Source organism: Hyla sarda, chromosome 5, assembly GCF_029499605.1.
Source record: "Hyla sarda isolate aHylSar1 chromosome 5, aHylSar1.hap1, whole genome shotgun sequence".
Classification (NCBI taxonomy): Eukaryota; Metazoa; Chordata; class Amphibia; order Anura; family Hylidae; genus Hyla; species Hyla sarda.
In genome coordinates, this window is record NC_079193.1 from 133,510,286 (window position 1) to 133,526,069 (window position 15,784).

At 39.7% G+C, this 15,784-nt stretch overlaps 1 protein-coding gene across 1 annotated transcript; it reads right to left on the bottom strand.

The window, feature by feature from the left end:
- Window positions 1–9,344: 9,344 nt before the first annotated feature.
- Window positions 9,345–15,291, bottom strand: LOC130273455 (thread biopolymer filament subunit gamma-like). Its single transcript, XM_056520291.1, has 9 exons — window positions 14,531–15,291; window positions 13,461–13,521; window positions 13,278–13,373; window positions 12,096–12,272; window positions 11,714–11,839; window positions 10,894–11,114; window positions 10,591–10,637; window positions 10,375–10,410; window positions 9,345–9,496 (listed from the first exon to the last, which is right to left on the bottom strand). Exons 1-9 carry the CDS (start codon window positions 15,289–15,291, stop codon window positions 9,483–9,485), a joined length of 1,539 nt encoding a protein of 512 aa, XP_056376266.1. The 3' UTR covers window positions 9,345–9,482.
- Window positions 15,292–15,784: the final 493 nt, after the last annotated feature.

Here is a 15,784-nt window from a genome sequence, read left to right on the forward strand (position 1 = left end):
CACCAAGAAATGATGCAAGTATCGACAAAATTTTACCACTAACATAAAGTAGAATATGTCGCGAAAAAACATTCTCGGAATCAGAATGAAAGGTAAAAGCATCCCAGAGTTATTAATGCTTGAAGTGACAGTGGTCAGATGTTCAAAAAATGGCCGGATCCTTAAGGTATATTTGGGCTGGGTCCTTAAGGGGTTAAGCATGCGGCGATACCACATATGTATATATTTTATTTACAGTTTGTTTGTTTTTTATGGGAAAAGGGGGGTGATCCAAACTTTATTAGGGAAGGGGTTTTTCATACTTATTGTAGGCCCAAAAATGTATCCGTATGTTTTAATAACATGGCAATGTGTCCGCCATTTTGTATGAATTTTCAAGAGGCCTAAGTTGCGTCTTTGAGAGAGCAAAGTATATCTCTAGAAATGTGTATACCGGACAATGTTTGAAAAGGTGTCATCTCTTCTAAGGGAACTTGGGGCATGACAAACAAATCAGACAGTGGTTTATTGATAGTGCTTTACCAAACAATGACAGAAGTCTTGAGAGAAACAAATATTGGAGATCTTTTAATCTTAGCCGTGGTAGCTGGGATTGCACACAATAGCTTGCATATTTACTAAGATAGTGATACCGGGGGACTGTAAACAAAAAAGACGTGTCCCTGAGAGTCAGTCTACAATGATACAATGACTAGTTTCTGCCAGCCAAAAGGTGAACTAAAGGCTAATATTAATGTCCTTATATGAAGCATTCCTATATATGATCTTATAATATGATCTCTATAGCATGAATATGCTATCTTGCCCTATTATACAATATATATATGTGTATATATATGTATATATATGTGTATACCGCATTTATCGGGGTATACCACGCACCGGCCTATAACACGCACCCTCATTTTACCAAGGATATTTGGGTAAAAAAAGTTTTTTACCCAAATATCCATGGTAAAATGAGGGTGCGTGTGTGCGCGTGTATACCCCGATATACCCCCAGGAAAGGCAGGGGGAGAGAGGCCGTCGCTGCCCGCTTCTCTCCCCCTCCCTTTCCTGGGGTCTAGAGCGCTGCTGTCGGCCCTTTTCACCCCCGATAGCCAGGGGGAGAGAAGCAGCGCCGACAGCCAGGGGGAGAGAAGGGGCAGCGGCACCCATTGCCGGAGCCGCTGCCCCGTTGCCTCCCCCCATCCCCGGTGGCATAATTACCTGAGTCGGGTCCGCGCTGCTGCAGGCCTCCGTCGTGCGTCCCCAGCGTCGTTGCTATGCGCGGCGCACTGACGTCATGCGCCGCGCCGTTCAGCGCATAGCAACGACGCCGGGGGACGCACGACGGAGGCCTGCAGCAGCGCGGACCCGACTCAGGTAATTATGCCACCGGGGATGGGGGGAGGCAATGGGGCAGCAGCCCCAGCAATGGGTGCCGCTGCCCCTTCTCTCCCCCTGGCTGTCCCCGATAACCAGGGGGTGAAAAGGGCCGACAGCAGCGCTCTAGACCCCAGGAAAGGCAGGGGGAGAGAAGCGGGCAGCGACGGCCTCTCTCCCCCTGCCTTTCCTGGGGGTGTATCGGCGTATAACAAGCACACAGACTTTAGGCTAAAAATTTTAGCCTAAAAAGTGCGTGTTATACGCCGATAAATACGGTATATATAATATATAAATATATATATATATATATATATATATATATATATATATAACTGATAGATAGTTATGGCATTATAAGGTTATTCTTGTTATGCATAGCTATGTAGCTAAATGCTATGTTAAATTGTTTAAAAATGTATGGGATGTCCAATCATGTAATTTGAGTTGCCTGATAAGTTATTCAGGAATAGTATATTATATAATGATAAATATAGTAGCCCGGTATGTTACACGGCGCTTCAGCCTATCACCGGCCACAGCGATGTCCCGCCTCGGCCTGTGATAGGCTGAAGTGACGTGTGACGTACCGTGCTGTAGGAAGTAATCAGCCCAGCCGACCGATCAGCTGTTGCGGAGCTCCGGGGCAACATATGGAGGTAAGTGAAAGTTTGTGCTGTCTTTCTTTGCAGCCCGGGCAGGACGGAATCGAAAAAGTCTGCGCCGGACATCTCCTTTAATGATTCGCTGTGATATTATGTGACTAGACATGTGACTAGCCTTGATCTTCAAACACACACCCACCATTGATCATTGGATAATACATTATTACTTGGGTGGATCCTTAAGTCAGAGAACAAGTTAAAAGCAGGTGTAAGGAGGACAGGGACAGAAAACTGCCAGACCCCATCCTCATCACAGAAGTTCCTAGAGGCTACCTGAAGGGGCGGAGCCATAAAGAGCCAAGGAGATAAACTTTAGTCCATAAGTAATTTCCAATCTGATAACCGGTTATGACTACAGGGGTTCCCATGGACCCCAGGCAGCCATCTTTCTTTCATCCAGAAGTACTCTTGGTAAGATACGCAGGTTTCTTGATTGTTACCTCATTTTTATATGGACCTAATAATGTTATTTTTTGCAGCAGCGCAAATTCCTAGCGGGAAACTCACTGTACACCTCCGCCAGTGCGAATGAACCCTAAAAACACTACACTACACTACACTAACACATAATAAAGGATAAAACACTACATATACACCCCCTTACACTGTGTCCCCCCCCCCCAATAAAAATGAAAAACGTATTGTACGGCAGTGTTACCAGAACGGAGCCTCCAGCTATTGCAAAACAACAACTCCTAGCATTTCCGGACAGCCACTGACTGTCCAGGCGTGCTGGGAGTTTAGCAACAGCTGGAGGCACCCTGTTTGGGAATCACTGGCGTAGAATACCCCTATGTCCACCCCTATGCAAACCCTAATTTAGTCCTCAAATGCGCATGGTACTCTCTCACTTCAGAGCCCTGTCGTATTTCAAGTTTAGGGTCACATATGGGGTATTTCTGTGTATGGGGTATTTTTTTTTCTCCTTTTACCCCTTATGAAAAGGAAAAGTTGGGGTCGACACCAGCCTGTTAGTGTAAAAAAATAAAAACATTTACACTAACATGCTGGTGTTGCCCCATACTTTTTATTTTCACAAGAGGTAAAAGTAAAAAAGAATCCCCAAAATTATGGAAATACCCCATATGTGGGGAGTAAAATGCTCTGCGGGCGCCCAACAAGACTCAGGAGTGGGAGCGCACTATGTACATTTGAGGCTTAAATTGGTGATTTACACAGGGGTGGCTGATTTTACAGCGGTTCTGACATAAACGCAAAAAAATGAATACCCACATGTGACACCATTTTGAAAACTACATCCCTCACAGAATGTAACAAGGGGTATAGTGCGCCTTAAAGGGATACTCCACCCCTAGATGTCACGAGGGGCGGAGCCGTGATGTAACGATGCTCTGGCCCCTGTATTGCCTGTCATTACGTGCATTACGTGTCAGATGGCCGGGGGTCCCCAGCAGCAGGACCCCGGCGATCTGACATCTCATGCCCTATCCTTTGGATAGGGGATAAGATGTCTAGGGGCAGAGTGCCCCTTTAAAACCCTACAGGTGTTTGACGAATTTTGGTTAAAGTTGGATGGGAAAATAAAAAAAAAAAATTCACTAAAATGCTATTGTTACCCTAAATTTTTCATTTTCATAAGGGAAAATAGGAAAAAAAGCCCCCCAAAATTTATAACCCCATTACTTCTGAGTAAGAACATACCCCATATGTGGATGTAAAGTGCTCTGCGGGTGAACTACAATGCTCAGAAGAGAAGGGGCGCCATTGGGATTTTGAAGAGAAAATTTGTCCGGAATTGAAGGCCACGTGTGTTTACAAAGCCCCATAGTGCCAGAACAGTGTACCCCCCCACATGTGACCCCATTTTGGAAACTACTCACCTAATGTAATGTAATAAGGGGTGCAGTAAGGATTTACGTCCCACAGGTGTCTGACAGATTTTTGGAACAGTGGTCCGTGAAAATGAAAAATTTAATGCAATGTGTTTTGTTTTGTTTTTGCTGTTCTGGCACCATAGAGGCTTCCTAAATGTGACATGCCCCCCAAAAACCATTTCAGAAAAACTCATTCTCCAAAATCCCATTGTCGCTCCTTCCCTTCTGAGCCCTCTACTGCGCCCGCCGAACACTTAACATACACAAATGAGGTATTTCTTTAGTCGAGAGAAACTGGGTTACAAATTTTAAGAGGGTTTTTCTCCTTTTCCCCTTGTAAAAATTCAAAAACTGGGTCTTCAAGAACATGCGAGTGTAAAAAATGAAGATTTTGAATTTTCTCCTTCATTTTGCTTTTATTCCTGTGAAACACCTAAAGGGTTAACACACTTTCTGAATGTCATTTTGAATACTTTGAGGGGTGCAGTTTTATGGGGTATTTCTAATATGAAGGCCCCTCAAATCCACTTCAAAACTGAACTGGTCCGTGAAAAATTCAGATTTTGAAAATTTCGCGAAAAATTTGAAAATTGCTGCTGAACTTTGAAGCCCTCTGATGTCTTCCAAAAGTAAAAACATGTCAACTTTATGATGCAAAACATAAAGTAGACATATTGTATGTGTGAATCAATATATAATTTATTTGGAATGTCCCTATTTTCCCTATAAGCAGAGAGCTTCAAAGTTAGAAAAATGCTACATTTTCATTTTTTTCATAAAAATTTTGAATTTTTCACCAAGAAATGCTGCAAGTATCGACAAAATTTTACTGCTAACATAAAGTAGAATATGTCACGAAAACACTGTCTCGGAATCAGAATGAAAGGTAAAAGCACAGAGCAGTGAATCGGCGATCGGACGGCAGGAAAGAAGGTGACAGAGCTTCCTCCGTCCTCTCAGCTGATCGGGATGCCCACTGAGCTAGCCGGGTGTTAAAAGTTAACCTCTTTTAGATGCCACAATCAACTTTGATCGCGGCATCTACAGGGGTAATCGCTGATGTCCGGCATTCACCGTGTGTCCCACCGGGTGTGATGCACGCTCACCTGCTGACCGCGCATCATACCTCGGGAGCACACATTCATGTCCATTTCCGGCAAGGGGTTAAGGACACAGCCAAGTTTCATTTTTGCGTTTTTGTCTTTCCTCCCTGCCTTTTAAGAGAAGTAACTTTTATTTGTCCATTTCCACAGTTTTTTGCATGACCAATCATTACTTTGTAATGATACCTTTCATTTTACCATAAAATGTATGGTGCACCAAAAATAAAATATTTGGGAAATTGAAAATAAAAATGCAATTATGAAGAGCACTGGCTGCCATCTTGACTCATTGGACCCCCATGATTTTGCAGTGGTTGGTCTAATGAGTCTCACAACAACCCCCCCAGCCCCCCCCCCCCCAATGCTTCAGATGCATCAGACATCTGAAGAGTTAATGGCTGAGATCAGCAGGAACGCTGATGTCGCTCATTTCCAGCGGGTTCACAGCTTCTACCTGCACTCTATGAAACTAGCAGCATTTGCATTCTGCAACATTGCACCTATTGGCACCCATAGGTTACTTTCCTGTCAGCCCCTATGGGTGCCTATAGGTATAATGTTGCAGAATGCAAATGCTGCCCAAACATTGCACATGATGGCACAAAGCATTTTAAATCTAATGTTACTGAGGATTCTTTACCAGTACAGTCCTTTATCGACTGTTGAACTACATACATCATATATTTAATGGAGTGTCCTTGCAGCCTACAGTATGTAGGCCGCACAATACAAACCTTATGTTGCCGTATCAACAAGCATTGTGCAAATCTCATTAACGTTTTTTTTTTGCTGCATAGCATATCGCAACACGCCTTAGAGGCTCATAATTTTGATTTTAATGCCTTCAATCTGCTTCCCATTGAACATATAACAAAAAATACCAATCAACGCTTCCGTTCCCTCAAGAAACAAGAAAATTACTGGATTCATCGTTTAAAAACATTAATTCCGCTTGGTTTAAATGAATATATCGAAAATGTAGTTTAACATATTTTATTTCATGTAGTAATACTAACCCCTTTTTGCTTTTCCTATATTACAACAATCTTGACCCTGATATCCTCTTTTCCATCCATCCTTTTTATACTCATGTGTTGCCTCCTTCCTTGTCTCCCCCATGTTCACTCCCCTTCTCTTTGTCTACTAGTTGTTCTGTTCCCATTATTGTATACTTATATGTACATATCTCTTTTCCAGCATTTTGTCCTTCCTCTATTCCCCCATTCTGCCCCTTAATGTATTTAGTTTCATTCTCCAGTCATCCATCCATTCATATCAGTCCTGGTTTTGCTCTCATCCTTTACACACTGGCTTTTATCTTTTTGATACACTCCATTTCTGATACATTGAATCAATACTTTTACTGAGTGATGATTGGCTTTCTCTTCATTCTATTCACTCCTACTAGAGTACGGCCGCTCCCTCGCTATCACAGCTACATGCGCTCTTGTTTACTACAACCTGCCACATGTGCTTCTGTTTACTTCATGCTGATTGGCTTACCCTTCCCACGTGACCGCTTCTTAGTGCCGCTCGCGCAGATCGCACAGCGCTATCCTCGGCCACTGCATCAACATACCTTTCTGATCTTATAATCACTCTGTATATTTTATATACTATTTACACTGCATGCAGCACTTTATCTTAATGTTTCTCATATTATGGGCTTTTTGAGGTGCGCTGTTATATTTATTCTTGCTTCTAATCTTGATTCTGGTCACAACCTGGATGTTGATCTCTTACCCATCAGCGATTTGAAGCATGTACTGATTTATAATTGATTTTATTACTGTTTTTTATTATTTATCAGGTCAATGCCATTATGTTTGTTTTTAGAACATTGTATATACTGTATTGTACCTTTTTTCTTATGTTGCGCGTGACAAGCTGATGCCCAGTGACCACACCCACCAATTTTGGTGCCCTGTGCTCTGGACTATAAAGAGGGCCCCTATGCCCACCATACATCATTCATCTGCTACTGAGGAAGGGTGGTATAACACCTGAAACACGTCTTGGTTTGATCTAGTCCATTTTGTTTACTTTTGATTGTTTTACACAACAAACAAGCCTTTATTGAAGAAAGAGGAACTCCTTCATCTTTGACTTTCCTTTTGGGGATAGTGCCTATTGGAGATAGTCCTTTTTATCCTTTTCTCTCCTCACATTCCATTGCCGGTTCCACACAGTTGGCACTGGTCGGACTCCACACAACTTGCAAGTCTCTTAGAGTACCCCAATTACAGGGGTGATATGCATAACCTCAAGGTTTAACCTAGTTCATAGTCCCATCACAGACTCTCTCCACCCCCCCTCGGATCCACAGAATTACACGAGGCGCTTTCCTCAATTTTTTTTTGTCCTTTTCTTGTATAGGCAAAATAATCCAGCATCTGAATCACCAGCTCACAGACAGCACCACTCCCACCTACTCTCCGAAGCACACACACATGATCACCTAGGTCAGGTTTGTCCAGCAACCTGACAGTGCGTACCCAATACACCCCCTCTCCCTGGTACCATAAGAATTAACATTCTTCAGCCAGTCAGAGCAGAGTCAGGCAGCGCTCCTCCCCTATGAAGCACACATGCACAATCACCCAGGTCGGGTTTGTCCAGCAACCTGACAGTGCGCACCCAATACACCCCCTCTCCCTGGTACCATAATAATTAGCATTTTTCAGTCTGCAAGATGAGCGCAGCACAACTGCATGCAGTGCTCCTCTCTGAGGTCCGTCCAGCATCCTGACAGCGCTTTCATCTCGTAACAGCTGTCTCTCTGTGGCACCCCCTCCCCAGTTTGTCCCTTCAATTGTATGGAGATTACATTAAGAAGAGAGGGTGCTTGTTACAGTGTGTCACCCCAATAGTAGGATGATTACATGAGGAGGAGGTTTGTTACAGTGTGTGACCAAAGGAGTAAGGTGGGGCGTGTCACAATGGATGGGGTCATGGGGCAACAATATTAACTTTGGCCTAGGGTTGTAAAAATCCATCCACCAGCCCTGAGCATGGTGGTGGGAGTGTCATGGTCTGACCGGCATGAGTGCTGCTGAGGTGTTACAGTTCATTGAGAGCACTGTGTACTGTACTGTGACATACTGAAGCAGAGCATAATCCCTTCTCTTCAGAGACTGGGCCACGGCAGTATTCCAACATGAATACGACCACCCAAAGAACCCTCCAAGATGACCACTGCCTTTCTAAAGAAACTGAGGATAAAAGTGATGGACTGGTCAAGCATGTCTCCAGACCTAAACTCTATTGAGCATCTGTGGGACATCCACCAGCTCCATGATGTCATCAGAGAGGTGTGTAAAATGACTCCATTTGACACCTGCAAAGCACTTGGTAACTCAATGCTATCTCTGGTGAACTCTATTTCTATCTTTGCATATAACACGGAGTTTGTAGCATATTACAATTTGTCAAAGATGTGCATAAGTTACAAGCCAACTTGGGCATCCACTTGGCAGATGAGATTTAATGTGGATAAATGTAAAGTTATGCATCTGGGTACAAAAAACCTGCATGCCTCATGTTTCTTAGGGGGAGTGAAACTGGGGGAGTCACTGGTAGAGAAGGAATTGAGTGCACTCTTAAATCATAGGTTGCACAACTGTCAACAAGCTGCTTCTAAGGCTAGCATGGTTTTTTTCATGTATTAAACACACATGGACTCTAGAATATGCTGTTCAATTTTGGGCACTGGTTTATAAATAGACTGTCCTGGAGCTGAAAAAGGTAGAAAAGTATTTAACTAAACTAGTAAGAAACATGGGACATCTTCATTATGAGGAAAGATTAAAATCATTAAACTTGTTTAGTCTTGAAAGAGACATTTAAGGGGGGTATAATCAACTTATTTAAGGATATAAATGGCACTGTGAACCTGTTGTAGGTTAAAAGACACATCCTCCAGTCTACCTCTGGAACTGGTCACATCAAAAACAATTGAGGTCTTTAAATTAGGCTAAGATATATTCTTAGAACAGAAAAACATTACTGGAAATATAGAAGCACATCCACTTGCCTTAAGCAATCTCCTCCCCTTTTTGGTTAAACTTTATGACCAGGTGTATTTTTCAACCATATTTTCTATGTAACTATAGTTGGGGGAGAGAATTAGGACATTGGAGGATACAGTGTTTATTAACGAGCATCTTAGAAATGGAAGAAAATCATAGTGAGATCATGATGGACTTGGTCCCCCTTGTAAGTATGGTTACGGGGCTTTATGGTTTCTTGTTGTATTTCTGCTATAAAGCCTGTATTGGAGGGGTATGTTATATTTATATTACAAATGTAATTTCCTCACAAAATGCACAAAGAATGCATTGAGACAAAACCATTTATTCTTAGAAAATGCACAGAATTCTCAGATTAAGTAGAAATCATTAAAAAAAAATAAGAAATTGCAGTTAGGTTACCATAAAGTTTCTCAAGCACGAAAGAAGTTTATCAGCAAGCACCATTAGGAAGTCAATATCTTGCTTTTCCTGAACCTCTTGATTTTAGAGTAAGTCCGCTGAAAGCAAAGAAAAATTTACATTTTATTTGAGTTTTGCTATAGTTGATAGTTTTATACTATAGTTCTACCACTTGTGTAAAAACATATGGCATAATTTTCTGTCACAGACAAGTCTGCCACAAAATCCACGTCTTAGATTTAGATGTGGATTTGCCATGGACTTGCTGCATATTTCATCCTAAATATCTTTAAATATTTTTTTCTATTGCAGCATGCCATATTAGAAAACTAGAAAACTGCAGCATTAGAACTGCAACCAACAGTCCAACTATGAGTTTTTATTTGTAAGATCACAAAAATGAATTTTCATTTGGTTTTTAGGGCAAAATGGTTCAGTGCTGTATTTAGTAAATACTTGTATTCCTTGTAAACCAAACGTTCCTGAGCATTTTATATATTATGGTTTGTGGTGCTGTTCACTTATTGTTTCTGGACATGAATGAATAAATTGACAACTGGACAATTCCATTCCCCTTATTAATGGGGTATGTATGTACATGCTCTGGCAATGTAGGAGTATGGAGGGGCATACTCTCATATGCTTCAGTATAGATTACAGGTTCTTTTGAAAGTTATTCATTTTAAGTCAGTATAAACCAACCTCTAATACAGATCATGTATTGTGATATTTAAATATTGTTTGCAAAGGATGGGGATTGTTAAAATCCTGCCTGACTATTCTGTCGAATAGCAGTATAAATATTAGATTATTGACTGACTTTTAAAATAATTGCTGCATTTTAAAAAGATTTATTTAATGTCTATGGTCAGTGTATAGTGCACTAAATGCTATAATATATCAAATCATAACCACTACAAATCCTAATATAAGTATCATGAACAGGTATTGATACCTATAATTAGTTTATTCTTACCATTAGACAGCTCTTTCCTCTGAAAGCCAGCATCAGCTGAGAAAAAAAATAATTCCGTAAATATATGACGTATGTGGGGGTGTGTATATATAAACATATAAATATATCTCAATAAATATATTTATTTATGTAGCATCTATATATATATATATATATATATATATATATATATATATATATATATATATTTAAGAACATATTACAAACAATACTTACATGAGTAAGTGTAAGTTCCTCCTGTTAAGACTTCTAATTCAGGAAATCTATAGGAATTAAAGAGATTATACCATGAAGGCAAATATACTGCACTTGTTAGGTACAATAACTGTTTTACTTCCTAAGAATCAATTAAAATCCAATAAAAAAATAAACTTTTGGAGTGTATAAAAGGAGCAAAATGACAATTGTTTATTTTTTTTCATTATAAATAATGTGTAGTTAACTTAATATTTTAGGTTCGGTTGTATAATTACAGGATCATTAAAAGAAGATAATGGGTTAGAAGGTTTTTAAACTTACTTGATGTCTTCGCCCTCCAGCAGTTTCTTATAGGTGGAGATTTCTACATCTAGTGCTTGTTTAATATCCAGCAATTCTTGGTAGTTAACAATGATCTTGTGTAGTTCAACCTTTGCTGATTCAATTGCTGATTCGTAGCTGGTTATCTGTGCCTGATACTCAGCCACCCCCACACTGGATCTTGCAACTACTTCTGCCAGATTGCTTTCAAGTGTGTAATTCTAATCAAATAGTAAAAGATAGGTGTTAAATATGGACATCGCTACATGAGACTTAACCAAAGTATATACCTTCAATAGTTGCCTGAACATTCTTTTGGCCAACAGCTATCTCTCCTGTTGGAGATTAACCCAGCATGCCTGGACAGTAAAAAGGTGTCTGGGCATGCTGGGTATTGCTGTTTTCACAATCAGCAGGGTCAGCTGACTATTCACTAAAGTGTTTGCCACATGGTGCTTTCCTATAGAGGTTAATGGCTAATTTGATTTGCAAATCACACCAAGTTTTTTCTGTGTTCCTCATCAACACTCCATTTTCCTGTTTTTTGCTTTAATGGCTGGCTGCATATAATACTGCAGATGGCTGCTTGCAATTTTTTCACGGTGAAACTGAGATGAAGCTGAGGGAGTGATCTTCTGCTAAGTGGTGGGCCACATGCACAAGATCACAATGCCCTATTGCATATGGGATCATAGCAATTACATAAGCAATACATATATCTTATTATAAATTTAGGAAACAGCTTACATTGTTTTGAATGATAAACAAAAACATAAAAACTGCAATATGCACCTTGAAAATGTGCACGTAAAATACATACCACTGCCAAGAGGGACTGTAATTCTGCATTTAATGTCTGTAATTCTTTCTTTGTGCTTGTAATTTCTGTTTTTACTGTGGCTACCACTTCTGAGGTCTTGGCTGTTTCACTGTTTATTTCTTCAATCTGTGTAAATACAAATACATGAAACATTAAAACATAGATTTGTTTGTTGCATTGGAATTTAGAGTGGATCATGTTAGCGTAAAAAAAAAAAAATCTTTGGAATTGAGAACCACAATAACATATTTTGCAGCAATCTATAATGATTCTATAGCAAAGCCTGCAACAACTGTGGATTTATTGTGGATTTTGACTAATGTAGAAAAGCCTGTTTTATTAACAAAACTGTGTGCTTGTCACACTTGTCTCAATATGTTACCTTGACTCTAAAGTATGACTCTGCATCTTCTTTGTGTTGCTGGACGGATTTTTCATATTCTGCTCTCATTTTATTCAAAGCACTTGTGAGATCGAATGACTTGACAGCATCAACTTCAATGAGGGATACAGATGTGTCTGCTGATGTTCCAAGTTTACCCTGTAATACGGTCAGTTCCTAAGTAAAGAAAGAACAATTTATAGTAACCACATAACACACATACAAAGCTCCCAATGCATTTATATTTAATATGATTATTGCCAACTTTATTATACAATATACTAGTGCTATGTAATTATTGAAATTTATGAAAATTTACCCAGTTAGGTTTGTATCTATCTAATGAGATTCATTAGAGTATTGTTGGTCTTAGGCGGACCTCATCCACATGTGTAGTTCTAGTTTGTTGAAGAGTTGCCACTGATCTGATTTTCCATTTTAGAACTCTCTATAGCACATAGAGCACTATAAATGTGTTAGTAGGTCTTCTATGGTTAGACTGTTTGGTATGAGTCTCAATCAGTAGCATTAGAATCGTTAGATACAGCTGGAAGAAAGCTTGGCTGAGGGCTTTTCTTGATGGCTCGCTATGATCTAATTTTCAATACAGAAGGTTGGGCTTCATAGACTTGAAATAAAATGGCAGCAAGCCGGGGAGTGATGTACCTGACTGAGCACTTCTTCTGGCACTTCTTCTTCTGCTGACCTCTGCTGTCCTTTTTAGGAACTGTCCAGAGCAGGAGAAAATTCCCATAGCAAACATATGCTGCTCTGGACAGTTCCTAAAATGGACAGCAGAGGAAAGCAGAGAGCAGTGTGGTCGTGACATCATAGGAAATGCATTTCTTTTTTGGATTTCTCTTTAGTATACAGCCCCTAAAAAGTACTGGAAGGATTAAGATTTTTTAATAGAAGTGATTTACAAATCTATTTAACTTTCTGGCACCAGTTGATTTAAAAAAAATAAAATTAAAATAAAAAGTTTTCCACGGGAGTACACCTTTAAACACCCAGACCCCAACTGATGTCATGAAACATGTGAAACTTTTGATATGTCTCTAGAATATGTCAAAAGTTTTTCTAAAATGGCATGTCCTTTTAACATATCAAGTTACATCTGCTGGGAATACATTGAGCTAGTTTTATGCAGTCTTATATACTGCAGCTGTCACACTGTCTTACCTCTTCGTGTGTCTTCTTCAAAAAGTCTAGATCATCAAGTGCTGCTGAGAATCTTTGTTCCAGTATAGAGCGCAGTTCAGTGGCAGCATCAATATCCTGTTATTTAAAGTCAAGTCAGTAAATGAACCAACATTCTAATTGTTATACTGCAGCCTTTTTCTAAGATGTACATAGTAATATTACCCGTTTCATTGCGGCAATGTCAGTTTCCAGTTGATATTTAACTCCTAATTCTAATTCATATCTAAAAGGAAAATGCAAAAAATAGTGTATATTAAACATACTTTTTACAATAATATATTTGAGTAAAACTGTGTTCCACTATATGACTATAAAGCTACAATATGTTCACGTACATAACTTTTCTTCATTAAGCTATGATTTGCTTTAGAATCCTAGAGATTCATTTTTGTTAGGTCAATTGTCACACATTTTTCAGCATAGACTGCATGTGTAAAGTGTAGAATGTGGTTTTATATAGACATAATTCTAGGAACCGATTTAAAACTTTGTTTATTCAACAGACTATGCCCTTGTTTTTATGATGTGGTAATGGTGCAGCTTTTTGTGTCCAGATAAATGTGTAACATTTTATAAGGGCATTTTAAAGGGGTTGTTTAAACTTGATAGCTCATGCTCAGGATAGGCCTTCAATAGTAAATTGGTGTAGGTAGGACTGAAGCCTATTCATCTTAATTTATTCCTAGTAGCATGCATACTCTGTGCAAACATTCATGTAGCATACTTTAGCACTACTACTAGCACTATACAGACTTTTATGTCCAAAGCATAACGAAAAATAGCCTGAAAAACCTGGAATAAAAAATAAATAAATCATTGCCTGAAACATCCTACAAGGGTAAATTCACACAGGCCAAAATTCATGTTTAAAGAGATCAGCCAAAATCCACAAGGAACTTAATAAGAAAAATCCACATCAATTTATTTTTTGGGGTTCTGATATGACACTGCAGATTTTCCTGCAGATCATAAAAAATAAAATAAAAATCATCAAAAATTAATACGTTGCTTGTAGACCTTGCATATTTTATATTAAAGTCAAAGGAGAAGATCTGCAAACGGTATGCAAATTTACAAATCTGCATTAGTCAAATCAAGTTATATAGTTTGAATAAACTATTTTGAAGAAAATTTAAAGAAAACTTTAAACAAATCAAGTAGTTAATCAAAATCCTTTAAAAAAAACAAAAACCTTTCATCAATTCATGTGAAGGAATGATTTTGACACTTACTTGGTCTTGAGTTCTTCTGCAGCACCTCTGACATTGTCAAGTTCAATTTCATGTCGGACATTTTCCAGAGTTAGAGTTTCCACTGTGTTTCTAAGATCTGTAAGCTGAAGCTCATAGTTAACTGGGGTAGAGGAATCTGGGCCAGATGATGTTGTGCCTCCTGTCAGTAAGTTCAGCTGTGTCTGCAAAGTCTGATTTTCAAATTGCAGTTGCTTAACTTTTTCTACATAAGCATAGAAGCGTTCATTTAATCCTGCTAATGTCTGTTTTTCTGTGGCTCTAGAAAGTAGCTGTGGTACTACTGCTCGTGGTCCACCTACATTCAAAGTTGAACTCAGGCCACCGGAAGTCAATGAGCGCCCCAAACTGAATGCTGCACTGCCTCCCAAACCTCCAAATCCTCCACCTAAACCACCTCCTAGTCCTCCACCTAAACCACCTCCTAGTCCTCCACCGAAACCACCTCCTAGCCCTCCACCTAAACCACCTCCTAGTCCTCCACCTAAACCACCGGCTAGTCCTCCACCTAAACCACCTCCTAGTCCTCCACCTAAACCACCTCCAAATCCTACTCCAGATCCACCACCCAAGCCAAGACCACCTCCTAATGCACCTCCAAAACCACCACCTCCAATTCCAAGGCCGAGACTCCCACCGCTAAAGCCAGCTCCCCCTGCACTTATACGGGAACCGCCTCCCTGGCTAAGGGAATAGCTTGACCTTTGGGATGAGGAAAGGTAGCTTGAACCAGAGACTGACATGGTGGCACAAAAGGATGAAATAAACTAGTATAGGATTTAAAGCCCTATTCCACACAGGATGTTTCAGTGGAAACTATGAGCTAAAAGGCACCTGGCTTTTATATGTCTTGCCTGTCACTTGACACCCCTGTTTGCCTAGAGACAGCGTCCTAATTTTCTGCAGAATAGAGAATTTTAAGCGTCTGCCTTAAAGCTGAAATAGCTGTCCCCTTGGAAAGATGATTACTATAGCTTTCTATCCATGAAAAAAATGGATTGTTTAGCCAGAGGGTAATTTTTGTCATGAAAATAAATATTTGAAAAGTTCTTCACCTCCACAACTGAATTTAGAGCACTCACACTTAGTGTGCACAGCAATACAAAATGTAATGTTTTCAGAACAAAAGTAATTTTCTATATCAATGTAATGTTACTACAACAAAGATTTCATTGTTGCTTATTGTGTTAAGACTATTTTATAGCCTATTCCTCTTCTACAAAACATCCCACACTT